General features: G+C 47.3%; 1 protein-coding gene across 14 annotated transcripts in view; it reads left to right on the top strand.

Moving 5' to 3' along the window:
• The window catches only part of Gas7 (growth arrest specific 7), a 244,088-nt gene that overhangs the window by 100,359 nt on the left and 116,094 nt on the right, over positions 1-27,635 (top strand). For 2 of the 14 annotated variants that reach the window (XM_015992370.3, XM_015992374.3), the window contains exon 1: positions 21,042-21,433. The exons of 6 other annotated variants lie outside the window; for them this stretch is intronic. In XM_015992370.3, coding sequence (XP_015847856.1) covers positions 21,410-21,433 — 24 coding nt within the window. In that variant the 5' untranslated portion in view covers positions 21,042-21,409. Of the gene's footprint in view, positions 1-11,814; positions 11,901-20,089; positions 20,164-21,041; positions 21,434-26,559; positions 26,692-27,635 lie in introns of those variants that run through there. 6 more of the 14 variants (XM_042282224.2, XM_042282229.2, XM_076542637.1 and 3 more) reach the window with 5 other exon arrangements.

The raw sequence follows: 27,635 nt of genomic DNA on the forward strand, positions 1-27,635 counted from the left end.
TATGATGAATAAGTCTGCTATGGACATTTGCATCTACGTCTATCGGATGCGGTTTTGTTCCCCTTGCACAAATACTTTGGCATGGAACTGCTAACAATGAAGTATATGTTTAACTTCATAAGAAAGGGTGAAAATGGTCTTGGAAAAGTGTTTGCCTCAATGTGCTCATCACATGCTGCCAAATAGGAATTTCTAATTGTACTACCCTCTTGCCAGCTCTAAGACAATTTTTCCCCGTGTTTTTCCTAGGGGTGGATGATGCTGAACATTTTCCATGTAATCATCACCTTTTCTGAATTTGACAGGACACTAACATTGCCAAATGCCATTCAGAATTTAATGTAGTACTTGTTGGCATCAAAGACCCCTGCCTGCTCCTCCTATTCTGTTGCCTTTTTTCCTTTTTCTCCTGGAGGTAATCACTGGTCTGTGGTTGGTATGCCTTTTCCGTGAGTGTGTTTTAAATTTTCATTAGCATGTATATATACAAAACAGTATTAAGCAATGTCATGTGTGTTTTGAAGCCTCCCTGAAATGTTCCATTCTGTATTTATACTTTTGCAATTTGCTCCCCGCTCCCTGTTTTTGATGCTTACCCATGTTGATACATGCAGATCTAGTTTGTTCTACCTATCACGGAGTTCGGTAACATGCATATTCTACCTGTATCCCTATAGGTGGGTGTTCCGGTGCTTATCCTGTGTGCATTCCTCTGGGGCTAGAACCTAGAAGGAGCACATTCTTCTGAGATGTACATCTGGACTTTGCTAGATAGTGCCAAGTGGTTTCAAAGAAGTTCCAAAAATGTATGCTTCCACCCACCCAGTGCCAGAATTTCCATTACCCTCGCCAAGCCAATCAGGCTTGTTTCTGCCACTAAAGGCTTATAGGGCTGTGTCCTGGGTTAGCCTTGCATTTGTATGTCCTTTGCTGCTAATAAGATTGGGGATATTTCATACATTGGTACCCCATGTGTTCAACCCCTCCTACCAGCCTCCTGTGCCCATGCAGCTCAACTTATCTGTCATGCTAGCTTTCGATCGTTGTTTATCGCGTATTTTCACTGTGGTATTTTTGTCATGAAAGTTTCCACTCTATTCTAATTAAATTTATTAACCTATACTTTTTGTTTTTTTACGTCTTAGGAACTTTTTTCTTATCCCTAGGTCACAATATGGCCTAAAGCATCTTTTTTCAAAAAAATAAATAAATTTTAGTGTTTCATATGTGACAGATCTTTGATCTCAGTGTAATTTTGGGGTTGGTTGCTTGCCATTTTGCAGAGATACAATCACATTCATACTGTTTTCCTGATTAAATAAGATTGTCTGAGCTATAGGGTGCATGCCTTTATCCCAGCACTTGGGAGGCAGAGGCAGGTAGATCTCTGTGAATTCGAGGCCAACCTGGTCTATAGAGCAAGTTCCAAGACAGCCAAGGTTACCTAAAGAGACCCCTGCTCAAAAACAAACAAGAATCTGAGACTGTCCGTCATTCCATTATTATTGAAATACATTTTGTCTTTCCTCATGGATGTATTTCTTTCGAGAAGTGGGGTGGTGGGGTTTGAACCCAGGCCTTGTGCATGGTAAGCAAATATTCTACCACTGAGCCACACCCAAGCTCTTCTCCGTGATTTGATGGGTACTTCGCTATATTTTTCACATGTCTGTGATCTATTCCTGAGCTTGCTCTTCTGGCTAGGGGTGGGGCTATTTGTGTATCAGCTGTTCATCATTTTAATTATCATGGTACTGTAAGAATTCTCTGAAGGAACAGGTCCCCATTCTCAGATGTTTCTGGTATTTGTGATCTTCACAGTTTCCCCTAAATTCTAGAACTAGCTTCTTGTTCCAGAAACAAGCTCTGTGACTGATGTTGAAATGGCACTCTATGTTGCTTGTTTGTTTATTTTTGAGACCATCTTGCTGTGTAGCCCTAGCTTGCCTGAAACTTACTAGGTATACCATGCTGGCTCAGACTGTGGGTGAGCCTCCTGCTTCTGCCTCCGAGGATGCACCACCATACCTGGCTGGCACTGTGTATTGTATCGACACGATTAATCTTGATTGTCATTTTGACTGGATTGGGAGATGCCTAGGGATCTAACAAGGCATAAGAAGGTTGGCACGTGGGGAAACAGCTGAGGAGAAAGACCAGTCATGACTATGGGCAGTACCAGCTCATAGGGTGAGGGCCCAGATACAATGAAAGTGGTAAACAGAGAAGACCAGAGAATACAGGCATTGTCTTTCTCCTCTTCCTGGATGCTGTGGTGGGAGCTGCTTTGCTCTGCCCTGACACATCCTCTGCCATGACAGACTGAAACCTCAGAAACAGTGAGCAAATAGGTCCTTCCCTTATGCTGTTTCTTGTGTATTTTTAAAATCAAGTTTTTAAAATGACTATACTAAGTAGTGTATTTCATTGTGATACACACACACACACATATATATATATATATATATATATATATATATATATATATATATCACATCATTCTTCATTCATTCTTATTCACCCTTCCCCCTTGCTGGTCCCCCTCTTCCTCCACACAAATACACCCCCATTCTGCTTTCATGTCACCTATATCCTGTAATTCCTTTGTCTCCCCACCTTTGGACCTCTTAATCCTTTCTCATAGTCTCCCTCAGCCCCTGGCCCCCTCGTGTGTGTTCACATATATGCATACATATACATACATATAAGCACATATTCATTCTACATATATTTCTCATACTCAATGACAATCAATTGACTCACTCAGGAGACTGATATCAGAGAAATTTGTTGGGGGAATTTGGGAATGGTTGAATAAGCAGAGCAGAAAAAAGCTATAGTGGTCTAAGTGGAGCTTCATGGGCAATTGTGGCAAGAGCTCAGAAGACCAGGCTGCCTGCAGGAAGGCTGCAAGCAGTGAGGGCGCAGGAGGTTGTTTATGGAGCTGGGAATCCACTAGGAATGGGACCAGAGACCACTCACGTTACATTCTGGCCCCAGACCTCTGTACATTCTGTCCGCGCCCCCAGAACTCGTGGGAGGGTGAGTCTCAAGGTAATGCACTAATTCATTTGGCAGGATTTTTTTTTCAGTCCATCCAAGCTGTAGTATCATCATTTCTGGCTGTTTTTCGCCAAATTCTCAGTGGGAATTTAAAAAGCACAAAGGAAAGCCAAAAGGATTTTTAAAATAACTGTCATTTGCCCAGCAACATGGGTGTAAAGCTGGGGCTCAGATGACAGACAGGATTTCTGAAAAGATTAAAGCCACCAAAAATACGTCAAGTACTTTGTATTGACAATAGGGAAGATGGCTTGAGGGCACCTCAGGATTAACCAAACCCATTTCAGGCTGAAGGGCCTGAAAGAATAAAATAATTAATAATACTTTCCCTTCCTGTGACAAGGCACATTTGGGACACCTGACTGTCAAAGGACCACTAGGAAATGGTTTCTTCGTGCACCATTACACCTTGACCAGCTTCTCAGGCATGGAGAGACCCCTGCCACTTTGTTTCAAGATGCCCAACTACTATTCCAGCTGGTGCCAGGCATTGGCATTGTCCACATGATGCTGGTTTTGCAAGCATGCTGAATGAGAGAGTTTTATAGGGTTACGGAGGCTTCCACTCAGACTTCAAAGAAAGGCCCTAAAGCAGTGGTTCTCAACCTGTGGGTCACGAACCCTGAACCAGCATTATCAGATATTTCTATTACAATTAATAACGTAGTTATAAAGTAGCAATGAAATAATTTTATGGTTGGGGGTGTCACCACAGCATGAGGAACTGCATTAAAGGGTTGCAGCATTAGGAAAGGTTGAGAACCACTGTCTTAGAGTCTAGGCAATATGCGATAGAGTCAGGATCCCGGCAGATAGCTCCCAAAGAGGGCTAGATATGAGGGTATGAAGGCAAAGCTGCCAGCCCCAAAGAGAAGCCATGTGGGCTGTTCCAGGCAAAGCCACATGGATGAGGCTGTGCAAGCCTGACGGAGCTCATCTCATGCTACCGAGTTCTGGATGCTCAACATGGAGTCACAGAGTTTACTGTTCGCCCTATAGGTTTCACTCTAGCTTTGGTTTGAGCCTTCCTTACTGTCCTCCCCTTTTCCCTTTTGGAATGGCACTGTCTACACTGTGCCATTTGAAGTATGCAACTTACTTTGTTTTATTTTGCAGTTTTTGAAGTAGGCAACTCGCTTTGTTTTATTTTACAGGCGCTTACCATTAACACTTTGCCTTGAGTTTCACAAGAGACTTTGGACTTGGGCTTTTGTGCACTGCTAAAATTTCAAGGCTGAATGCATTTTGCATGAGACGGACACAAACCTTTAAGGCCCAGGGACATAATACTCTGCTTTGAATATGAAATCTCCCCTACACGTCCGTGGCTAAAAAGCTTTCTCTCTGGTCAATGGCACTATTTTGGGAATTTCTGCAAACTTTTGGAGGAGAGCCTCACTGGAAGAAGTTGGTCCCAGAGGGATATGCCCTCTGACTGGGCTTCCTGCTCCCAGGAGTTGAGTAGTCTTAGCTACATACTTCTTACAGGAGATGAGACCTGACCTTCCTGTCATCGCATACATCTTCCCTAGACATAGCCTGTTCACTACCGCTAGGCGGGTGACCGTTCACTACCGCTAGGCAGCGTGATGGTGACATTTGGTTATCACAGAGTGTGATGTTCATTTTCCCTGTAGAGGTTGCAACTGGATTTCTTCTTGGCCTCTGCTTCATTGATAGGAAAACAGCAACCAAGAGTAAATGATGACGAGAACAATTGGGGGAATTCATTTTCTGAGTTCGTTTTCTTCTAGATGTTCCTTTCCGCCTTTCAATTCGTTCTCACACACTCTCAGCCCATGTCATAGTCTTCACCATGATGGAAGAAATCCCCCGGGCTGGCTTGTAAACAGTTGCCATCTTGAGATCATCTTTCTGAATCCACCCTTAGTTTCCTTTGCTTCTCTTTTGCTTTGGGGGCCATTTCTTGGGTTCCCACATCTTTCATTTCCTTAGTTTTCTACCATTTAAAAAAAAAACAAAAACAAACGTATCCCCTCCACCCCAGTAGATTTCTGCTAAGGAAATGTGCTGTTCTGAACCCACAGCTGTAAACATTCCATAAATGCCCTATTTCAAACTGGCTTGTCTCACCTGGCCTCTAGGTGTCCCTGAGACAGAGAGCAGCTCCTTCCTGCCGCTGGAGGAGAGCAGGCCACTGGCTGCCATGGGTGGAAGGGGTCTAGGACATACTTTTCTCACCTCTACCTGATATGAGCCTTTGAGCCTTCCAGGGCCTTTCTGAGTTTTTGTCTGTGAAAATCAGCTTGTTTCTCTTCTCCTCCTCCACAGTGTACAGGTTTCGGCTGGCTCCTCAATGTGTCGTCATCCATTTATCCACTTGCTTTCTGTTGTCTAAAATTTTGTTTTTGCATCCCGTTAATTGTCAGCTCTTGTTTTATTTTATTTTCCCCCTTTGCGGCTTTGTGTCTAATTCTTTTCAAGTCCTTTTAATCACGTTTCAGGAGAGCGTGGAGATAGACAATATGCTTTAGTTCAACCATGTGAACCCTAAGCATTCATTATGTTTTCCGATTGTTGCTGCTTCATAAAAATGCTGATAGTTTCTATTAATAAACCATGAACCGTCTTGTTACTTCTGATTGTCTGTATGATTTCTCGGACCTTAGAGGCAAACAATTATAACACAGGAAGATTCGGTCGTTTCTCACTCTGTAATCCTTCTATTTCTTTCTTCTTTTTTTTTTTTTTAGTTGTTTCAATACAGTATTTAAAATCAATGGTAGTGAATAGCCTTTTTTAAAAAAAATTCTTGATTTTAATGGAAAAGCATCCTGTGTTTTCCATTAAGTATCAAGTAACTGTGATTTTTTGCTAGTTATGATTTATGAAACTAAAAAAAAAAATCCCTACTATTCCTAATTTGCAAGGAGCTTTTATCCCACATGGGTACTGACTTCTGGCAGGTCTAACGTTCATTCTGCATGTAGGTTAGCTAGCCTGTGCCTGCACACACCCAGTGTAGGCAAGCTGTAAGACTTGCAGATACTGGAGGAGGAGAACAGGGGAGAGAAGGGAAAAAGCCATGCTGTGTGAGACAGCAGAGGTCAGACATGTGGTGGACAAACAGCCGTGGGAGGGGAAATTTAAAGGAAAAGAAAGGAAGCCCAGAGTGTGAAGAAAAGCATGAGAGAGAGAGAGAGAGAGAGAGAGAGAGAGAGAGAGAGAGAGAGAGAGAGAGAGAGGATAATGAGTTACGCTTTTCTGAATGACCTAGAAAAGCTGGCAGACTTATGAAATTGCATGGCAATGTGTGGCCCAGTAAGCCAGTGGGCTAGTAACAGGGATTCTGGGACAAAAAAGTACATTATCTTATTAAAGGACTAATTATTCTTGTATCTTCAGCATAGTTAGCCTAGATTTTTAAGTAATTTTATTTATTATTATTATTATTGCGTGTGGGTGTACGGTATATATGTGAGCATGTGTGCTATGCATGCCTGTGGAGGTCCGAGGACAGCTTTCTGGAGTCAATTCTCTCTCCACCTTTGCATGGGTTCCAGGAACTGAACTCAGGCTTATGTGGCAAGTGCCTGGAGCTGCTGAGGCATCTCAGTGGCCCAGCCTGTGTTTTGTTTTTTTTTTTTTTTCTTGTAATCTTTTAATGTGTTGAGTTTGGTGAATTTTCTGATGTTTTCACACCTCTGCGTGTCTAGAATTTGCTAATGTTTATTTCAGATTTTTACACTTAATGCTAAGTGGGGTTAGGAGGCAGGCTTTTAAATTCCTTCCCTCTTGTGTTATTTTCTTTTGAAGTTGTCTAAAGTTGCTTTTGGGGTGTTATAAATGGAGCTGAATGTTTTCATCTTGATTTCTGGGCAAGATTGTCAGCTATTGTCTGTTCCTTAAACATTTGCAAAAACTTAACAGGAAAACCACACAGGGCTATTAAGGTTTTAAACGTAGATTTTTTGACCCTTGGATCAATTCCTTTGAAGGTTATTGATTTCTGCAGGGTTTCTGTTTCCTCTTGAGTCAATCTGGGTATTTTTATTTTTCGGGAAAGTTGTCATCAGTGGCAAGTGATAACAGACAACAGGTAGTTCCGGGACTTGTTGAAAAATAGTGTCCTTAGCTTATCCCACTGCCAACCCCCAGAAAGTGGAGAAAGATCAAAGGCAAAGCATGCTGGGAATTTGTATTACTCAGAAGAAAAAAAAAAGAGTTATTGATTAATGCTGTGCTTGAAGTCAAGTGTCCATGTTCAAAATGCCAGCTTAACCACCTACATAGTATAAATGGACTCTATAAAGGTTTGTTGAGGGAGATGGGAAATAAAATACAGTCAGTGTAACAAAGTGAAGCAAGGCAGGAGGGGCAGGAAGTGCAGGGGAAAAAGGAAGTATGTCTTCAGGATGGCTCTTGGGCAGCACTCCTTTGAGGAAGACCTGATGGATGCTCCCTTGGCACCCCATATTGAGACCTATCCCTGCTCAAGTCCCTCGTGTATTACACCCATTTGTTGTCTTTTTCTCCTGCGAGAAGGCAAACTCTTTCCCAGACCAGGCTGGGTCATTGATCTGTGTGTCCAAGGCCCCTGACATAGCAACTGTTTGAATAAGCATGATGCATGAATAAATGAACAGACATGTCAATAATCCCTGAAACGCTGCTCAGTGAGGTTGACCTGCTCCAAGGAGGCAGTTTAATGTCGGGGTTGATCAGTGAATCAGGGAAGGGGGAAGTATACACAGCCTTGAATTCAGCTGGGGAAGTGAGCTGGTGTGAGATGTCTCACTTACACGTGCCTCTGAGCCCCACACCTGTCTGCATGGCTGTTACACACTCCATCAGCACATCCCCAGAGGGTACCACTGCATTGGTAAACTAGCCCATATGCTTGACATTAGTGTTTCTCAAACATGAATGTGCTCACAGGTCACTATGTTGTCCTTGTCAGACTAGAATCTGATGACGGAGGAGGCTAGGGCGGCCTGGATGTTTCATTCAGGACAGGCTCAGTGGCGGCCATGCTATGGCTATGCTTTATAGGCTGTCATTTGTACTTAGATTCTTCTCCTGGTGCTCAGTAACCAAAAGAAAAAAAGAGGAGAGTGAGTTAAAATTTAAGTTGACTTCTTGGGTAGTGTACATATAGAACCCAGCACTGCCCTGGCCAAAGTGGGATGTCCCTTGGCCTCAAACTTTATATTAGCAATCCAGCTTGCACTGGCTCTGCCTGGAGCTGCAAGGGGTGTGACTCACTCCTTTGGTGGCTGGCTGCACAGTGACCACCTCTTCCTAGTTTTCCTGTTTCTCAGGCTGAGCCACACAGCCTGTCAGGACATGTTGCATCCTGGGAAGCCTGTGTCTCTGTGATTCACATGTCACTTATCTTTGATCCCCGACTCCACCACACTTTGTGCACCCAATCAAAATCCCACTTCCTGGTCTCCTTTCATCTCTCTTTATCCCGTTGTCACTCTGTTCCCCAGGCAGGAACGGCACCTTTTGTTTTTATATCAACTACCTGTGGTGGGCAGCCTTGCTTGCTACACTAGGGGCGATGGTCTGGGTCAAAGGCTGAAACTTGCTTCCTTCTTTTTCTTTGAGTTCCTTGGTTTTAGACACGGAACAGGTAGGAAGTGCCTTCAATGGTGGGGCCACAGATGCATCAGTCCTGGGGCTGCAGGCACCTGCCTTTACAAGTCCTGTTGTCTGGGCCTCCCCAGTCCTCACTGTGGCTCCTGTTTGAGAACAGCACCAGAAGACAAATCTCTTCTATACACTGTAGCCCTGCGGGGTGGGGGTGGGGCCATGAGGGCAAAAAGAAAGATGCTTCGGTGGGAAAGCGATGGAACTGGCCTTTGCTGAGGCTGTGCTTTGGTTCCAGGCCTTCATAGAAAGCTAATTTTCTACCACAGGATCCTCTGGCATGGCAGGGAAAGCTGTTATTTGGATACCCTCAGGGCAGTCTCCAAGCCGTGAGCAAAGAAACCTTCACTGGCCAATGGAAAGCTTTGGCCACTTCAGGGAGAGCAGAGGTAATGCAGTGTTAGGAGACAGTCGGAGAAGGGGACGGGGCTGTGATGCCAGATTCTTATTCTTTACAACTAAATGCTGCAAGGGACCATGGGTAAAAGCAGGGGCTGTGGTAAGTCTGCATGCTGGTATGTAGGGCCTCAACCTCTCCTGATTTCTCGACCTAGTCCTACGAAGATAATGTGAACTGAGCACAGCTCTTGAGTGGTCCCCATAATCGACAGCAGCCTATGTGGTATTATTTGGGGTCCAATTTCTCAGGTGTAGAAATCTCATTATTTGCCCAAGGAGATGATGGAGCCAGGATTCCAACCCAGATCCATTTGCTTCTAAAGCCACAGGACTCAGTTACCTGGTGGCCTGCTCTCTTTTGGTGTCTGTTGGTTTGCCGATGGGAAGCACCCCATTAGATGGTCTTTAGGGAGAGTCTCTGGCCCAGCTGGATGACCCCTCAGAGTTCATGGTTGAACTAACAGGGATTCCAAATGCCAGGCTAGAGGATCGATCATACGAGGTGTCAAGCTGGGATGGGGAAGTGGGGTTCTGGAATTAGGTCCCTGGTTCTTAGAGCAAAGGTGTAATTCTGGCTCCCATATGCTTTTCCGCCATCTTGACTCCCATCTCCTAGATCACACCTGTCCACTCTGCCTCTCTCTCTCTCTCTTCTTAATATAACACTCCTTAGATCTGAAATGGAGCAAGAGGGATTGCATTCTCACTGGTATTTTTCCTCTGCAAAAGGCTGACTGGTAGTCTGACAAGCAGAGCAGAGCCCAAGGAAGCAGGATTTAGAGACAGACAACAGCAAGTTGGGGTGGGAGCTGTTACAGGAGGCTGGGGCAGCTGACCCAGGCTACTGGTGGGTGGTGTTTAATTGTCCCCGAAGCTGGAGAAAAAAAAAAACTGAGAAGGAAGGGGCTGGGACAAGCTTGAGGACTGGGGTTAAGGAGTAGGACACACCGGAAGTCAGGAATTCCTGCTAGGCTGAATGAGCCAGACTGGACAGGCTGAACAGCACCTATAGTGTGAAGCATTTTTGCTCTGCCCTAGTTCCCTGTTCATACTCTCTGCCAGTGGAAGCTTTGGCCAAAGTGCTGTGCTAAGACACACTTAAATGAGTACTAGAGTGTAGATCTAGAATGTTCTTTCAAGGGTCACCTGCTGAAGGCATAGTCCCTAGGCTCTGGTCCTAATTTGTAGATGGTAGGATCTGGAGCCCAGCAGAAGTTGGGTCTCCGGAGCATACCATGGATGGAGATACTGAGACTCCAGCCTTTCCTTCCTCTTCCCCTGCTTGGTCTCCTAACAACCATAAGTTGAGCGATTTTCTCCACCACTCATGCCAAGATGCTTTCTGCTCCACAGGACCAAAAGTAATGGGGTAAAAAACTCTCAAGCCATGAGCCAAAATATACCTTTGCTTCACAAGTATTTTGTCAGAGTGACTTGGTCAGAGTGACATTCAGTCCCAACAAATCCTACAGAGAGAAGGCTCTTTCTTTTGTTTTCTTCACTGTTCATGATTATGGTGAGGAGAGGCTTGTGAGTGGAGCTGGCTGAGAGAAACCCAGTAGGTAGCAACATCTACCTAGTGTGAACATCCTTGCTGGATTTTCATTGTGACCATCTTTATGAGTACCATGGGTTTCTAGCAAATGTTACTAATATCCTATTTGAAGATAAATACAATGTTTTCTTTTCAACCATTTTTAAAGGAAGAAAGTAATTCCACCGAAAGTATTAGAAAAGAAGAAAAGTTATATTAAGTTTGCTGAAAATTATGATGGTGGTCAAGGAAAGACAGGCTCTAGGGAGTTACAGGATATGGGGGTTAAAGGTCACTGGCTGCAGGGTCAAATGGACAGGAGTTCAAAACCCACTAACAAAGTGACTTTGGGCAAGTCATTTCATGTCTCTGTGCTGTGGGTGACTCCGTCGTAAAACAGTGATATTAATAGTAAGTGAGCTTCTTGGGTGTCAAATGTCTGGCCCAGTGCCTGACAGTCATTGTCAGAGATGGTTATTGTTACCTGAAATTCTCAGCAGCATGACATACTGAACTCAGAGGCTGGAATTCCTCCTGGGCTAACAAGGGGCACAGGCCAGCCATGGACCAGGGAACTTTGTGGAGGTAACCACTCTGCCAACAGCGTTCCAGAAGATATCATCTGTCTAGAATTTGATGTCAGGATTTTGTCACTCAGGCTAGACAGCAGGGGAGGACCATCCTGATGAGCATTCTAAACTAGGGAACAGGAAGAGCTGGCAGAGAGGCAGGTGGGATGGCTCAGTGGGTTATCGTTATTGCTGCCACGCCATGGCACGTGCACCCATCACACTAAGTGAATGAATGAATAAATGAATGAATGAATGACTCTTAAAAAAAGAATAGCACAGCTGATCTGCTCTCTCTGGCAAGCCAGTTTGTAATGGCACGCCACAGCTGGGTTTGGGAAGTTCCCACCATTTCCTCAATGATGATGGTGGCCCATTTCTTAAACTATTCCTGTATACAGTGTAGTTGATGACAAACACCTGCTTTTCTTCTGGGAACCTGCAGTTTGGCTACATGCTTGGCACACCATGCCTGTCAGCAGTCTCCAGTAATAATTCTGGACCCTTGGCTTAGAGAAGACTGCACACAGGCGTGAGGATCTGAGTTCAGATTCTCAGCACCGGAAAAAAAAAAAAAAAACAAACCAAAAACCCAAGTGTGGCCACACCCATGCTTGTGATCCCAGCTCTGTGAGAGGAGGAGGCAGGATGATTGCTCCGGCTTGCCACCTGCAACTGAACACCAGGCTTGCTGAGAGACCCTGTCTCCAAGGAGTAAGGTAAAGAATGGTGAAGGAGGACCTCTGATGTTCTTTTCTGACATCCACATGTGTGTGTTTTGGGGGAGGGGGGCAAGCTCTAGACCTGAGGACTCGGGAGCTTCCTTGGTAGACAGTGACTGTGATTAAACTTTCTGTCACTGTCACTGATGGAGGAATCCAGCATGCCCCATGTGACTCTACCTGGGGGAGGATTTCCCTGGGGAGGACTCTAGAACTTGACTTGTTTACTCAGGGCTTTGCCTCTGTCTCTCTATAGCCCTTCACGGAGTTTGCTTTGCATCCTCTTGCTGGGATGTGCTTAACCAGGAGCAGAGAGAGAGTTGCTGAGTCTTAAGTGTTCTCTTAGCCAACCATAAAACCTAGGACTGGCCAGGTGGTGGTGGCGCACAACTTTGATCCCAGCACTCGGGAGGCAGAGGCAGGCGGGTCTCTGTGAGTTCGAGGCCAGCCTGGGCTACAGAGTGAGTTCCAGGAAAAGACTCCAAAGCTACACAGAGAAACCCTGAAAAAAGAAAAAAAAAAAACAAAAAAAAAACAGGACTGGTCTTGGGGACCCCCAGAAGTCTGTCTCTGTCTTCAGACTGAGGAAGGACACCAGAGCTGGGACCAGCAAAAGTCTTCTTAAAGCCAAAGAGGAAAAGGCACCAGGAGCCCGGCGTTACTCCTGAGGAGAGCCAGTCTCAGGAGCATATAGGGTGGGGCTTGCCTTCTTGCAGTACTGGTGTGATATCACTTTGCTTCTCGCTGAGCGGGGTAAACAGTTCAGGAGGCCCTGTTGGGGCTTTTCACACATGGCTTATGCCTCAACCATGATTCATACTAAGAGCTCTGAAGGACAGAGAACAATCCCAATGTCAGAGACACCACACCCTGGTCATTTGTTGCCTGTAACAGTGGCCACCCTCTGAGATAGTGTCAAGATTAAGGAATGTTAAGATCTGCTCCCCTCTGGGGGACCTGACTCACTTAAGGAGTGGACTTTCAGCTGGGGTTCAGAACACCAGCAAGGGTATAGGAGGATCTTGGAAGCAGAGCAGCTGAGCTGTACAGGCAAACAACTGCCCAGACCCAAGGACAGGACTAGGAGCGTTTGCAAGCACCCTTGCCTTAAGATTGAAGATACAATGGCCAGGTTGCTCTGTGGAGACTGCTAAGGGGGGACCTTCTGTTCAGACTCCCCTCCAGCCAGTCAGGAGGAAGCTCAGAGAAGTGGAGGCCCCTTTTGGAGTGAGGGGACTTGAACAAAATAGGAGACAGAGGAGACCTAGCTGACATGGGATGGATGCTTTATTCTGTCAGATCTCACGAGAACATTCTAGTAAGGGTGATACCAGGACCCAGGGTTGAGAGAAGGAGCTGCGGCACGCAGCAGTACGCACAAGGACAGGACAGTCAGAAATGCTTCATGTCCATCTGTTCAATAACAGCATCATTATTATTTCCGTTTTCATGGGGATTGACTATTCCAGACATTGTCCAGGGAGATCAAGTGGGGAATCTAAGCCAGGTGTAGATCTGAACCCAGCTCCCAAGTTCAACGCAGTGGTTGTATGGGCTTGGTAAGCTAGCAAGGTAGATTAAGATCACTACTGTGTCGTGCTCAATGGTAGTGATGTCATAGACTTTAATCATTGCTTTTTTTCCCCCACAAATAAACCTCAAAATAAATAGGGAACTGCTTAAAAAGTGAACCTCTTAGGCCACCCACTTCCTAATGTAGGATTCATCTCGGTGCTGCAAGCGTTCTAGAAAACCCCTGGTTTTCTACACTTTGGGAAACCCCAGTTCACTGTCTTGTTTTTTGAGCTGGGTCTGCAAACCACAGTGGAAACCTATCAGTACAGTTTCAGTGCCACTGTTCCCCAAAGCCATTTCTGTCCTCCGAGTATGTATGTCTTGAAACTGACACATACAGCCCTCAGGTTTGAGCTCACCACACCTCATCTTCATTCAGACAGCAGCTTGACTTCTTGTGGTTGGGGGGCATCTGATAGTGTGGCTTTCAGAGATCTGTCTTTTCCTAATCCCCAGGAGCATGAATGGTTTTTGTGAAGAGGTCTTTGCAGATATAATTACATTAAGGATCTTGATATTGTCCCTGGTTATTTGGATAATCCTTCATGCAATCCCAGGTGTCCTTAGTGAGGGGGATGAAGGAGATCTGAGTTCACATGGTTGAGAAAGAGAGTGCCCAGGGAGGCAAAGGCTGAAGCCACACAGCTATAAGAGGGGTGCTGGACGAGGGAAGGGCAGACTGCTATTACTTCTTACAGACATCCTCCTCAAGTTGACTTCAAAGGCAAAGGGACTCTCCAGATTGATGTAAGTGAACATTCCTAGAGAGTTCAGCGTCTGGCAAGGTTCGAGCGGCTTAGTGACTGTCGGCGCACGGTGAAGTCTCTCTGCCTTTGCTTCCTTCTCTTTTTCTCCATTCTGTCTTCTGCATTGACTCTGTTCCATGGGGTGAGTTGTCCAGAGGCCTACCCAAAGCTTCAGGCTTGCATTCTACTGCCATAATGCCTCTTTTTCCCTAGTAATTCCAACCCGAATCTAAGGATGCATTCTCATAGGACTGTCTTGGGTCATGCGCACATCTTTGAACTAGTGACCTTGGCCAGAACGTGCGATCTGCTAAATTAGCCAGACTGAAATCATCTGTCCCATAAACTGTGAGCACTGAAATTGGAAACGTGGGAATCTCTCACCGGTGTCTGAGATACGCTGCACAGATCTGGATGTTGCAGGCTGCTTCTGGCCTGGTGGCTACAAAAACTGATAAGATGCCTTGGGATCCCATGGTGGCTTCCACGCCACTGGATTACCCTGGGTATTCTGGAGATGCCAAGCCAAGCTCCCCCCTACCCCAGCCTCTGGCACGGGAATCTCCCTTGGTCTGTTGGGGACCTCTGCAGCAGCTGCCATCCTGCTGGGCCCATCCTGTTTGAAAGCCCCATTATCAAAGCATCTTTGAACTTCTGTTGGGCTTCTGTGACTCATGTTGGATGTGGGGAGGGAGGCCTGTGCTGGGAAATGGGAGAAGGAAGTATGGACCAGCACTCCCCTACAATGGGGCTTTCTTTGGCAAAGTCTTTGTGGGGAGTGGGGGCAACTCATTGGAGGCACTGAAGCCACAAAGGAGCTGCTGTGGCTGGATGGGAAAAATACCAATCTGAAAAGGCTTCCTGCCCTCCATTTTGTCCCCACCCCACCCCCCACCCCCTAGCCCCGCCCACCACCACCAATGTCATCTCAGTTGCAACTGGGCACCCTGAGTCTGGGAGTCTAAAGGAGGCTTTTGGCCAGGGAGGCTGACCATTTGTCAAGCCCTGTTCCATGATGGGCAAGAAGGTGCCGTGGTAGACAGGGAGTGAACAAGCCAAGTGAACAGGGTTTCAGAGCCAGATGCCCAAGGCTCCGCCCTCCGTGGGGTGTCTTGTTAACACGTGGGTGAGACTAGGGCTCTAACAAAGTCCCTGGACCACCTGGGTCCCCATCCAGGTGCGGCCGTGCCCAGCTGCAGTCTCATGTCCTCGTATCAAAGCGTGAGCAGTTGAGTTGAAATCTGAGCTGATTTCTCAGGAAGATGCCCATGACCACGAAACCTGGATGGCTTCAGGTGACCTGCCTCAAGGGAGGATGCGAATACTAAATGAGATAATGCATGGAAGTGTTTAGAGTACTGGCTTATTGTCCTCCCCAGGCTGGACTGAAGCCACCTGTAGACCACTGACGTCCGGGTCTGCAAGAGTTTCCGGCACTAGCTGGCAGACACACACCAAACTCCCTGTGCCCGTGCAGCAGACACCTTGGCACCTATGATCCTGAGTCTTGGCGTCTCCCAGATGTGCCAGGCTTTCCTAGAGCTATTCTCTCCATGGTGGTGGTGGCAGAGTTGCTGGGCATTCGCCAGACAGAAGTGAAATAAGTATTCCACTGTGCCCTGCAGAGGGCATGGAAGAGGATCGTGGGGACTCTCCTGGGGTGGGGGTTCTTGGGGACACACACACACAATGAAAGAGAGACAGAGACACACAGCGAGAGACAGACAGAAGTATCTCAGCGCTTCTGCATATCACTTGATGGGGATGAAGGGAGCAGGCACTCACTTTCATCAGAACGATGAGGAAGTGTCATCAGTAGGCTCTGCCTGGCTGTTTCTTTAGGGGAAACACCATTACACCACCATTGTGTCACAATTAGCTCCAGCTGCCGACTTAACACAACCCAGAGTCACCTGAGAAGAGTGAGTCTCAGCTGAGAAATTGCCTCCATCAGATTGGCCTGTGGGCTTGTCTTCGGGAGCATCTTCTTACTGATGTTGGAGGCTGCAGCCCCCACGGTAGGCAATGCCCGGGCTGTGTGATAAAGTAATCGAGCAAGCTAGTGAACTCTGTTCCTCCGTGGATTCTGCTGGAAGCCCACTAAATTCTTCCCTCCTTCCCAGGTTGTTTTTGGTCAGTGTGTTACCACAACACAGACACCGAACTAGTCACCTTTCCCGGCCCCTTCTTGGCCTGGCTCTGGGAAATACAGCCAGAGACAGGCGCACAGGAAGTTTGCTTTTGCTGGCCAGGGAAGGGCCATCCTTTCTAAGTACTCTCCTGATACCTCCACAAGGCAGAGGATGTCCCCAGAGTTCTGGTTCTTCCCCAGGTTGTGTTTTAGGACTCAACTTAAGAGTGGAGGACTGCTGGCCACCTTCAGGATCCTGGGGGCCAGTGGGCATTGTGGGGGACCGAGATTCCCCAAGCTCCCTAGAAATGAGCATCAGCTTCTGGAAGCTCAGCATGACTGGAAGAGGAAAGAAAGGGAGACAGGTACCGTAGCAGCTCAAGCCGGCTAGTTCCGGAATTTAGTGACTCTGGAAACCACGAATCCAGCTGCCTAGCAGAATTAGCTGTGTCACTTGAAGTTATTCACATGGGTTTTACATGCGTGTGCATGTGACGTCTGCACATCAGATGCCTTTCATGGACTTTGCAAGTTTTATGCTGGGCAATGTGGAGCACATCATCATTTGGTAGGCTGAGCTAGGCCAGCCTGGACTACACAGTGAGACCCTGTTTCACAAACAAACAAACAAACAAAAAACACTAAACCTTGGATTGGAGAAATGGCTCAGTGGCTAAGAAGTGCTTGCCTTGAAAGCTTGGGGATGTGAGTTCAAATCCCCAGAACCCGTGTAAAAATCTAGGTTCTTAGCCATGTACATACCTGCAACCCTAGGAAGATTACCGGGGTTTACTGGCCACTGGTCTTCAATGGGAGAACCTTTGCCAATAAAGGCAGACAGTAAGTGATGGATCAACACACCCAATATGAACCCCTCCCCATACACAATCAAAACAAAACAAAGTATTTATCATATTTTCTATGATCCAGGAGTGATATCCTGATTAATTACAAAGTTCACTTTAAAATTCTTAACATAGTGTTAAGCATGCCTCTTTCACTGTGGCTCAGGGCTCTGAAAGTCTTTAAACATTCCAAGGGTGAGCTCTCTGGGGAATGGACTTGAGTCAGAGTCACTGGGAGCTAACTCTGGCCTTGGTGGTAGGCTGCACCAGGGCTTCTAAGCCTTGGTGTGTTGATAATTGGGATAGATTCTATCTGTGGTGATGGATTGTTTTAGGTTGGTTTTTTTTTTCCTTTGAGACAGCTGATGCTAGCCTCCCAACTCACTACCCTCTTGCGTCAATCCCCCAAGTGCTGAGATCACATGCATATACCACTGTATCCACCTATGGTTGTAGGGTGTTTAGCAGTGAAGCCTGTAGCCTCCCGTTGTAGGCACCGTTATTGCTAATCCCATGGGCACATGATAATCCTTGGAATTTGTGTGTGGTGGGTTACATAAAAGAACTAATGTTGTGGGTAGAATTACAGCTGCAGGTAAGCTGGTCTTGAGATGGGAAGGTACCATAGATCACCCCGTCGGGCCCAGTATGATCATCAAGGTCCTTGCATGTGGACGAGAGATGACAGTGTTGACAGGGTGTGACCTGACGTCAATGGCTTTGAAGGTAGAGGAAAGGCCCTGGATAAGGACTGGGCAGTGTTCAGAAGCAGAGAAAGACAGTCTCTGGGAGTAACGCAGTCTATGACCTTGACCTCCGACCTTCAGAGTAGACAGAGGCTGGAAGAGTGTTGTCCCAGGACACATCGAGACTGCTCCAGCAGCCATGGGAGCTAAGCCAGGCAGCTCCCCAAACAGTGCCCAGTGGCACCAGGGGTGGGAGGGAGGAGGGAAGGGGGAGAACCACCTTGATTCAGAAATGCTAGCTACACAGAGTGCTGTGTTGTTTCCCTAGAAATGGAAAGGAAGGAGTTCTCCATGTATGATCTGAGGAAATTGAGGGGAGATGGGTATCCCCACCCAGCTCAACTAGCTCTGTAAGGTGGGAAGGAGGGTGGATACCAAGCTGACACCCCCCCACCCCCGTGCCTCTGGATCTGCAATTCTATCATCAAGGGTGACATTCCTGTCTGGGCTTGTACCTCTTTAGATGGAACTAGAAAAGAAGCCAAATTGTCTTTAGCTATAATATAAAAGAGAATACATATATTAAATATATATATGTATATATATATTATATATATTAAAGACTCAACAATAAAACACTGAAATGTCAGTCAAAACCTCAGCAAAGAGAGCCAGAGAGCGGGTGGGGTGCCCCTGGGACTGTTTGTGGGAGTCACGGGTGGAGGGGAGAGGCCAGGGAGCCCAGCCTGTGCTGCAGGCCACCAAGCCTGGGCTCTGGGCCAGGCACATAGCCCCTGGTTTCTTGGGCCCAACCCTGTGCTTTAGTTCTGTTTATTTCGTTGGATATGAAATCCATATGGTTCTGATTTCTTCCTTGTAGCCATCATCTTGGCGTGGCTTTGGAGCCAACAACCACGCAAAACGCCTTTGAATTTGTTCTGGCGAAGGTGGGAAGCTGTGCTCTTCCAGGCTTCGGGGGGGGGGGGGCGGTAACCACGAGGCTCACATTTGATTTCAGGAAAAGGGGGTGTAGTTGGTTCTGATTCTGGTGAAGGACCCCAGGGCTGGGTCTGATGCGAGGAGCGTGCTGAGTGTGCGGTCCATCTGAATAGCCAAGGGCTCCCTTTGGGGGGTCTCCACTTAGGCCATGGGTATATTTAGTACCAAGCATCCCTGTGCCCCCTGCTTATTCATGGTGGTCACATGAGAATTATAGGCTTTGCTTTCCTTTGCTGGGCAGCAGCTGGCCATATCTGGAGCAGGCTAAAGGTGGGTGAAGGGTTGGGCGGAGAAAAGGAAGATACAGAGAGCAAGGTAGGTGTGCAGAGCAAGCTGACTTGGCCAGGCCATGATGGGCTTGTTTAGTTGGTTCCAGCCGCTGTACCAAGGTCAATGGCTCCGACCCATCAGCATGTACTTGAACTATGTGCACCAGAGGTTATGTGACCACCTAGAAAAGGAAGAAGTCTGGGTAGCCCCAGAGTCTGCACTTTCTAACAGCGTGCCAGGTGAGGGACGACTGCGGCTGCTGCTGCTGGTCCAAGAATCACACTTTTAGAATGCTGATCCAGAGGCAAAAGAGTGTGTGGCAAATGGAAAACAATACTGGGAGCAAATATAAACAGGGCTTACCTGCTTAAGGGTGAAGACCCCTGGTTTGAGCTGAATCCTCTTGGTCATCAACTGTGATTCTCTTTATCCCAAGGTGAAAACAGTATTTTTTTTCCAGTTATCTACAGTAAAAAGTGACCTTTTTGCATATAGTTCTACGGATTTTAACACACATAGATTCATATAGCCATCCCAATAGTCAGGATGCAGAGATTCGATCATTTCTCATGTTCCTCCTGTGAGTTCCAGGCCAACCTGGTCTACATACCGAGTTCCAGGCCAGCCGAGGCTACACAGTGAGATGCTGTCTCAAACCTTTTTTCTTTCTGCCTGCCTTTTTCATTCACACCTTCCTTCTCCACCCAAACCCCTGGCACCTTCTCCATCTTCGTGGCTTTGTCTGAGAATGTCACATGAATAGAATAGCAAACTACGTAACCTTTGACCAGCTTCTTAGCATGTGATGTCTGTGTGCTATCAGCTTGATGCCTGTGGCGAGGTATTGCACCATGGTGACGAGCGATTGGTGGAGCTAAGCTGCTCACCTCCAAGTCGAGATACAAAAGAGGGAGAAAGGGATGGGGTCTCACCGTTTCCTTCAAGGACAATGTCCAGAACAACTCCCATTGGGCTCCACATCTTAAAGTGTCTATCACTTCCCGATAGGTAGGAGACCAAGCCTCCAACACTATGGGCTTTAGGGGACATTTAAGATTGAAATTCTAGTCACTCTAAAGATTTGTGAATCAGACTTGGTGTGCACACTTGTTTTTGTTTCTCATGGGTAAATCCCTGAGAGTAGGCTTGCTGAGTCTGGTGGCCAGAGTGTGCTTAGCATGATGGGAAACTGCCACTTTGCTGGGGTGGGGGGGATCACTTTGCATGCCCTTGGCCACTTTGAGAGTTCCCAGTACTCTACAGCCTGCATCCTCACTGCACCTGGGACTGACAGTCTTCTTTAGTCTTTCCAGATCACACTTGAGCTCAGAATGAGCCTCAGAAAGGCTCAGAGACTGGTCCAAGGCACTGGACTTATCTAGGATCCTTCTGACCTGGAGACTGTGCTCATTCTTGGGCGTTGGGTGGCTTAAATGACAGGGAGTTCATTACATGTTTTATATTCTAAATCTAGGGACCAGGAGCTTCTGTGCTGGGGATGGGGGTCAGCTCTATGCAAGAGGAATATTAAACAAGGGTGAAAGATACATCCCAGGTGTAGAAGCTCCTAGACTGCCCCCTCTATCACACACACACACACATACACACACACACACACACACACACACACACACACACACACACATTCATTATTTTAAACTGGAGGTTCCAATAGGTGAAGTAACTCGGCTGAAGGTACCCTCTTGACTCTCTGTTTAAGGCAGGCAGCAGCTGAAGGGCATCTTGGTTTCGATCAGCATTCTTGCAATAACACACAGGCTGCCTCCCCATGGAGCCTGATGGGTTGAGCATTTGCAGTCTGACATACCTGAGCAGGATGTTCACACAAGCCTAGCTGCTTGGCCTTGGGTCCACCCCAGGCGGGAGCTGGCTTTAGGAAGGAACCTGTGCAGCCAGGGAGGCCTCAGCTGAAGCCAGAGCGGGTGACTTAATGGAGGAGATTCCTAAGAACAGAGTCCTCCTCTAGAGACCGTCCCCACCCCGCTCAGGGGAAGGAGCCCAGCTGTCCTGGAAGGCTGTGGACATGCTTTTCCGATTGCAGAATACTTCTCTCTCATTTTGAATATCATTTGTTTGGTTGCCTCGGCAACGTCAAGGCTCTATTTTAATGCTAACCTGCGTGGTTGCAACTTTCTATATATAAATGCTGCTTTGCACAGTGAATTAGCGGATGCCACGGGGAAGAAGTGGATGTGGGGACTGTTGCAGAAAATGACCAGCCTGTCAGATTTGTATGAGGACCCACGACAGGGCTAAGGTGAGTGGGGACCTTGACACTTTGGTCATCTTTCATGCAGATGCCCCAGGCTAGGAGGAGCAGGTCTAGATGCTGACTGGCCAACTCCTACAGACAGGGAAGACTTTCTTGAATAATAGTCTTTTGGGTTAGGGGTGGACGCTGCTTTGGATGGACTTTGGCGACTCTTTGCTTACTCTGGTCCTCATGACTTTAGGAAGTCTGGCTTGCATGGTGACCAAGGTTCCAAAAAGAAAAGGAAGCCACTTGGATTGGCTAGGTGTCCGAGAAGGAGGTGTTCCTGGTTTCTGTGGACTTACCTCAACGCTCCAATTTGGATCTTTCTTAATTTGGTTTTGATTTTTTTTTTTTCCTTTCCACCATGTGGCCAGTCTCTGTAGAGGCTCCAACTGAGGTGGTGTAGTTTTCAGGGGAAGCCTGAAAATGTCTTTAGGAATCAACTGGTACCATTCTCCCATTTGAGATAACAGAGAGGTGATGTGTTCTGGCGGAGGCCACACAGCAAGTGGAGCAGGAAAATGGGAGTTCCATAAGGACCCTCCGACTCTTGGGTGTCACACTGTGCACTTTCTGCTGTGAGGTCAGGGCAGCATATGGAGGACACACATAGTCAGGGGTATGCCTTTCTGTGTTCAAGTTGGAGAAAAGTAATAGACACACGATTATATAACGAGACCAGAAGACAGCTTTGGGAAAAGGCATAAAGTTCAAGTTCAGAAAACTTGTATTTACATGGACTCAGGCTCTTTCTACCATGGGACAATTTTGCTAGTTTTCCTGAGGCTTCATTTCCCTCGGGACACTCAAAGGATGCTGAACATCTTCCCACAGCCTTGCAGTGAGTTGGAGTCACATTTGGGGTGATCCCACAGAGGATAGATTTGGGATGCAATGGGGATATGACGTGTTTCAGAACAAACAGCATGCTTTGCCAATTGCGAGCATTCACAAGTGTCCGGCTGTGGTTCTGTTCTCCAATAGTTGGGAGAGGTGAGCTGGTATTAGAGGATATTGGCTAAGCCAGAGGTCTCCTTGCATTTTATTTCATAGTATGGTACAACACAGCACAATTATATTGTTAGAATATCACATTTTGGTATCCTCTCCTCTAATATCAGACATACAGCAAATATTTCAAGGGTATGTGTCTGAAGACATAGACCCTGTTCTTTCTACTGTTTGTGTGATATTTGGTCCTACTATGTTGCCCAGGCTGGCCTTGAACTTCCAGACTTGAGTGATCTTCCTGCCTCAGTCTACTGAATACCTAGAAGAACTACAGGTGCAAGCTACTGTACCCTGCAATCAATCTGTCTGTCTGTCTGTCTCCCTCCTACTATCCCCTCCATTTCTTTCTGACAGTGTCTCCATATATAGCCCAGACTGGAATCAACAATCCTCCTGTCTCTGCCTTCCAAGTGCTGGTCACAAGCCTGATGTGGTCACTACCCCACCTAGCTCTAAAGGACAAGATTCAGTAAAACGAGATTGCATCTGGGCAGCAGTGCATCTTGATCCTTGAGTCCCATGCCACACAGTGCATGCAGTCAGTGTCACGCATGGAAAACAAAGTGTCCTAGTGCCTACACGTAGCAAGGGTCAGTGTATTTCAGTCCAGTAAGGAAAATATTCTTTTTTTTTTTTTTCCGGCACTTATCAGACTTTCAAAAGAAATAAAAGTGTGGAAGCTGCTGGCCTCAAGTGGAGTGGTGACCGTATAAGCCCGGCCTCCCTCCTAGACTCCCTTTCCAGTGAAACTCTGGCTCCCCAGGAGGGAGAAGGGCAGGCTTGGGTGAGGTCAGTGTGCAGCACCATTTGGAGAAGCCCATGTAGAGGCACAGACAGGGTGAAGCTGCCCAGTTGGGGAAAGTGGCTGGTCTGGTGACAGGGATGGATCTGTTCTCTTCTCTCTGACATGCAAACAGGAGTAAGATAACACCCATGGTGCCCAGGCCCCCAGGACTGAGACATCTGTGACCCAAGCCCCTGGAGACACTCATTCCTATGACCCTGAGGCCAGCAGGAGTGAATTCCTCACACCTGCTGGGAGGCTCCAATCTCACCCTCCTCTCTCCAGACTCCAGGTCCCCAGGCGCTGGCTTTCTCTTCCTCCTCACGTGAATCTCTGGTCACTTTGACTGTGCCAGCTCTCCAAGTATCTGCCCTCACCCAGGCTGCTTTACCAGGCTCCAATCCTTAACCTATTGGTCATCTTCACACACCTACCTCTCTGAACATTCTCTTCTACTCATGGGTAAGAAACCAAGTAGGACAGATTTTCCAGGGTCTCTTCCGTCCAAGAAAATGTATCCGTGCTTCCCACAGAGGAAAGCTTAGTACAGGGTGGGGAGCAGGGCTGTGGGTGTGGGTGTGGAGGTAGCCACACATGTGGAATTCTTGGAAAGTGCCCACTGATAGCCCAGAAACCAGCATTCAGCTGCACCCACTAGGATCAGTGGTGAGAGATCCTGGCCAGAAAACTGGACAGCCTGGGCAGATCTGCTGCCCAGCAGCCTGGGGAAGTGGCATTCAGCTTTTTTTTTTTTTTTTTAGACAGGATTTCTCCATGTAGTTTTGGTTCCTGTCCCGGATCTTGCTCTGTAGACCAGACTGGCCTCGAGATCCACCTGGCTCTGCCTCCCGAATGCTGGGATTAAAGGCATGTGCCACCGCCGCCTGGCGGTATTCAGCTCTTTAAAACCAAAAGCCCCTCTTCAAATGGCAAGGTATACAGATAGCCAACAGCTGGTGGCCAGTGGGCAAAACCAAGTGAGATTTGTGACTTTGTTGTAATTTTATTTTTGTTTACCCCTCCCCCAAGTGGTTTTATTTAAATACATTTCCGTTGGTTATCAACATCTTACAATCAGCACATTTCAAGAACAAAAATTCAGAGTTCCAACTTCTGTCACAAAAAATGAGAAGCTGTGGTCACACCCAGGCTGCTGTCCAATGGGGCTCTGATCTGCTGCTGCTCGCTCTCCGCCCACCTCTGCTAATCACCATCCCTGAGGCCAGTATGTGGTCATTATTATTTCACTTGGGTGGGGATGTGTGTGTGTGGGGGGGGGGACCTCCCTGCACCCATGTCCACAGTGAGTATTGAAGAGTCTATTCCTGCTAGGTGTGTGGTGCACACCCATTATCCCAGCATTTGGGATTGTGCCCTTGAGTGTCATCGACCTTTGGAAGCCAGAAGAGAGTCAGAGCCTATGGAGCTGGACTTTCAAATCTTTGTGAGCTGCTCAACAAGGGTGCTAGGAATGGAGTGCAAGTTCTCTGCAAGGACAGTATATGTTCTTAACCACTGAGCCACCTGTCCAGCCTCTTAGTCCCTTTTTGGATGACCACTGATTACTCAACACTTCTGTCGTCTGTAGATTCACTGATGTTCTGTGGATGGAAATCTTAGTCTGTTTTGTGCCATTCTAATACAATACACCAGACTAAGTAAGTTGCAAAGACTGGAAATTTACTTGATACATAGTTGTAGAGTCAGGGAAATCCTAAACCATGGTGGCAACATCTGGTTGAGGGACTTCTTGGGTGTCATCCCATAGTGGAAGACAGAAAGGCAATAGCATCTAAGAGAGTCACATGCAAGAAGGGGCCAGACTTGTGTTTGTTAACAAGCCCATCCTCAAAGTGACTAAGTCACTCCTGAGATAGCAACACTAATCTACCTATGAAGGCAGGACCCTCATGACCTAATTAGCACTTGAAGGTAGCAAAGCTGTATTGGGTAGTAAGTCTCCAAGGTGAGAACTCTTAGGGATGTATTCTGACTTGTAAAACAAATAAGATTGGTACCTTCAGCTCACCTTTAGAGAAAGTCATTTGGCTGCCTTCCTGTGGGACCAGCAGTATGTGTCCCTAGCAACACAGCCAGGAAACTGAGTCTTATTCCAAGGGACCAGGTGGGCTGATCAAACTTATCAAGGATAACTAGGCATTCAAGGAGCTGGAGGTCTTTAGATGAAAATGTGCTATCAGATGTTTTTTTTTGTTTGTTTGTTTTTGTTTTTGGTTTTGGTTTTTTTGTTTTCTTGAAACAGTGTTTTTCTATGTATAGCCCCAACTGTCCTCCTGCCTCTGCCTCCCGAGTGCTGGGATTAAAGGCGTGTGCCACCACCTCCAGGTACTTTATAATGTCTAGGCAAGGGCCAGCCACATGTTGATTTCAAATCTCATGCTGGTATCTCAGGTGCTGTTTCACAGTGACTCGGTCACTTCCCTCTGCCTTTCTCGCTAAGGGCTTTGGTTGCTTCGGTAGACAGTCTATGTGAGTCCTTCCCAGACGGATTACTTGGAGAATCGACCCAAGGCCCTTGAGAACTCTGTTTCACAGACTCCAGCCAAGCTACCAATGTCCTTGTCTCCCTGGCCCATTTCATTTCTATGGGCTTTGGGGAATTGGGGCAGGGGTTAAGTGTGTAAGAGCTCCTCCCCATTGTGAAGCAGACTGGCACATGGACAATGCTGTCTCCACCCTCTAGACTCTTCCAGTTTTTGGTGCACGAGTCATGCCAGAAAAAGAGCTGTCCATATGCCAGATAAGCTGACAAGTACTTCTCAGAGTGTGGGAAGAAGCCTACTTGACCCCTGACTGATTCCCCCACCACCACCACCATCACCACCAACACACACAGGGTTTCATGTAGTCCAGGCTGGCCTTAAATTCATTATGTTAACCAAGGATCAACTTGAACTCCTTGGTCCTTCTGCTTTTACCTCCTGCGTGCTGGAACTACAGGCATGTATCACCATGGCCAGTTTATGAGTTCTGGGAATTGAACCTAGATCTTCATGTATGCTAGGCAGGCATTCGGCCAATTGAGCTCCATCCCCCGCACCCCTCGCCGCTCATGCATTTCTTATGCACATCTGTGTCTGGAGACCGATTTGAATAGAATACTCTCTTTGTGCTCAGAAGTGGCCCATGAGTGCTCATCCTTGGCCACTCCAACCAGAGCAGCAATGGGTGGAGAAATGAAGCAGGGTGGGGGTACACCTCCCAGGAGACAGTCCCTTTCTAGGCTTCCAGAATTCAGTGCAGAGGGGAGGAGGCTCCCTTGATTCAAGGGTTAGTGTGGGAGCCGAGTCTCTAGCTGCCTCTCTGCCTCTCTGCCTCTTGCTTTGGTCAATGAGTAGACGCTGCCTGCTAGAGCTCCTAGCTCTGTGAGAGCCCAAACCAAACTGCTCGCAGCTCCTCAGCGCTCAGTGGACACCTCCTGGGACACATTTCCCCCTGGATGCTGGTAAGCGCTCTTGGTTGTAGGAACGCATAGGCTGTGATTTGACAGTCCACTTCCCCTGCTGCTCCCTCCCCTCCCCAGGTACCTAGCTTCCCTCCTAGCAATCAGCATCTCGCCTTGCCTTCCTTGGGTCAAATGGATAATGAGGGGGCTGGCTGCCTGGCTTCCTCTACAAACCAGAATGTTTACCTTGGGAGGCAGCAGAGGTTCAGTCCATGGACTCAGGGGCAGCCTGGGGTGAGGAGGAATCAGTACTAGGCTTAGAGACAGAACATTAGGGTTCAAACCACGCTAGAATTCCCCCCAAGGTTTCTGTGGGAATCACATAAGCTGGTGTCTATCAGCTTCCTGGCCCCCAACAGACGTTGTGCAGCACCTAATGGGCGTCGGGTCTCGTGGCAAAACACAGGCAGCGGAAGTGATTGATCCAATGGTGGGAAATGTGGTGGTGGTGGTGGTGGGCGGGGCACTGAGTCCCCGGGTCTCCTTGTCAAACCTGTCTCCTTTTGAGGGAAGTGCCTTTAGTGAAAAAGTGAAAGCATGCATGGCCCATGTCAGGAAGGGTGGCAGGACCTTGCATGATGGTCTGCACCTCTTATTTGAGGTCCAGAAACGGTCGATGCATGTCTTGTGCTGGAAATCTCGGTGTCTTCTGGGCCCCCTTGTCTGGCTAGAGCTTTGAGTTTTCCTGGTAGAGAAAGAGTCGAACAAGGATCTGCCAAAGGGAAAATCACATGGGCTCAGCCAGCAGCTTTCTAAGAGAGTCGTGTGCCCGTGAGACTCGCAGGTGGCCATAGTCCTCTGAATCCCAGTCTCGTCATGTCCATGTCCTTCCCCCTGCTCCTTCGGTCAGCCTAGGCAATGTCAGTCAGGAAGGTTAGACAGTGATGTACTGGGGAGGTCCACACACACAGCCTGTTGGGAAGGCCCAAGCAACATCAGTGAGT

Source organism: Peromyscus maniculatus, chromosome 8 (genome assembly GCF_049852395.1).
Source record: "Peromyscus maniculatus bairdii isolate BWxNUB_F1_BW_parent chromosome 8, HU_Pman_BW_mat_3.1, whole genome shotgun sequence".
Lineage (NCBI taxonomy): Eukaryota > Metazoa > Chordata > Mammalia > Rodentia > Cricetidae > Peromyscus > Peromyscus maniculatus.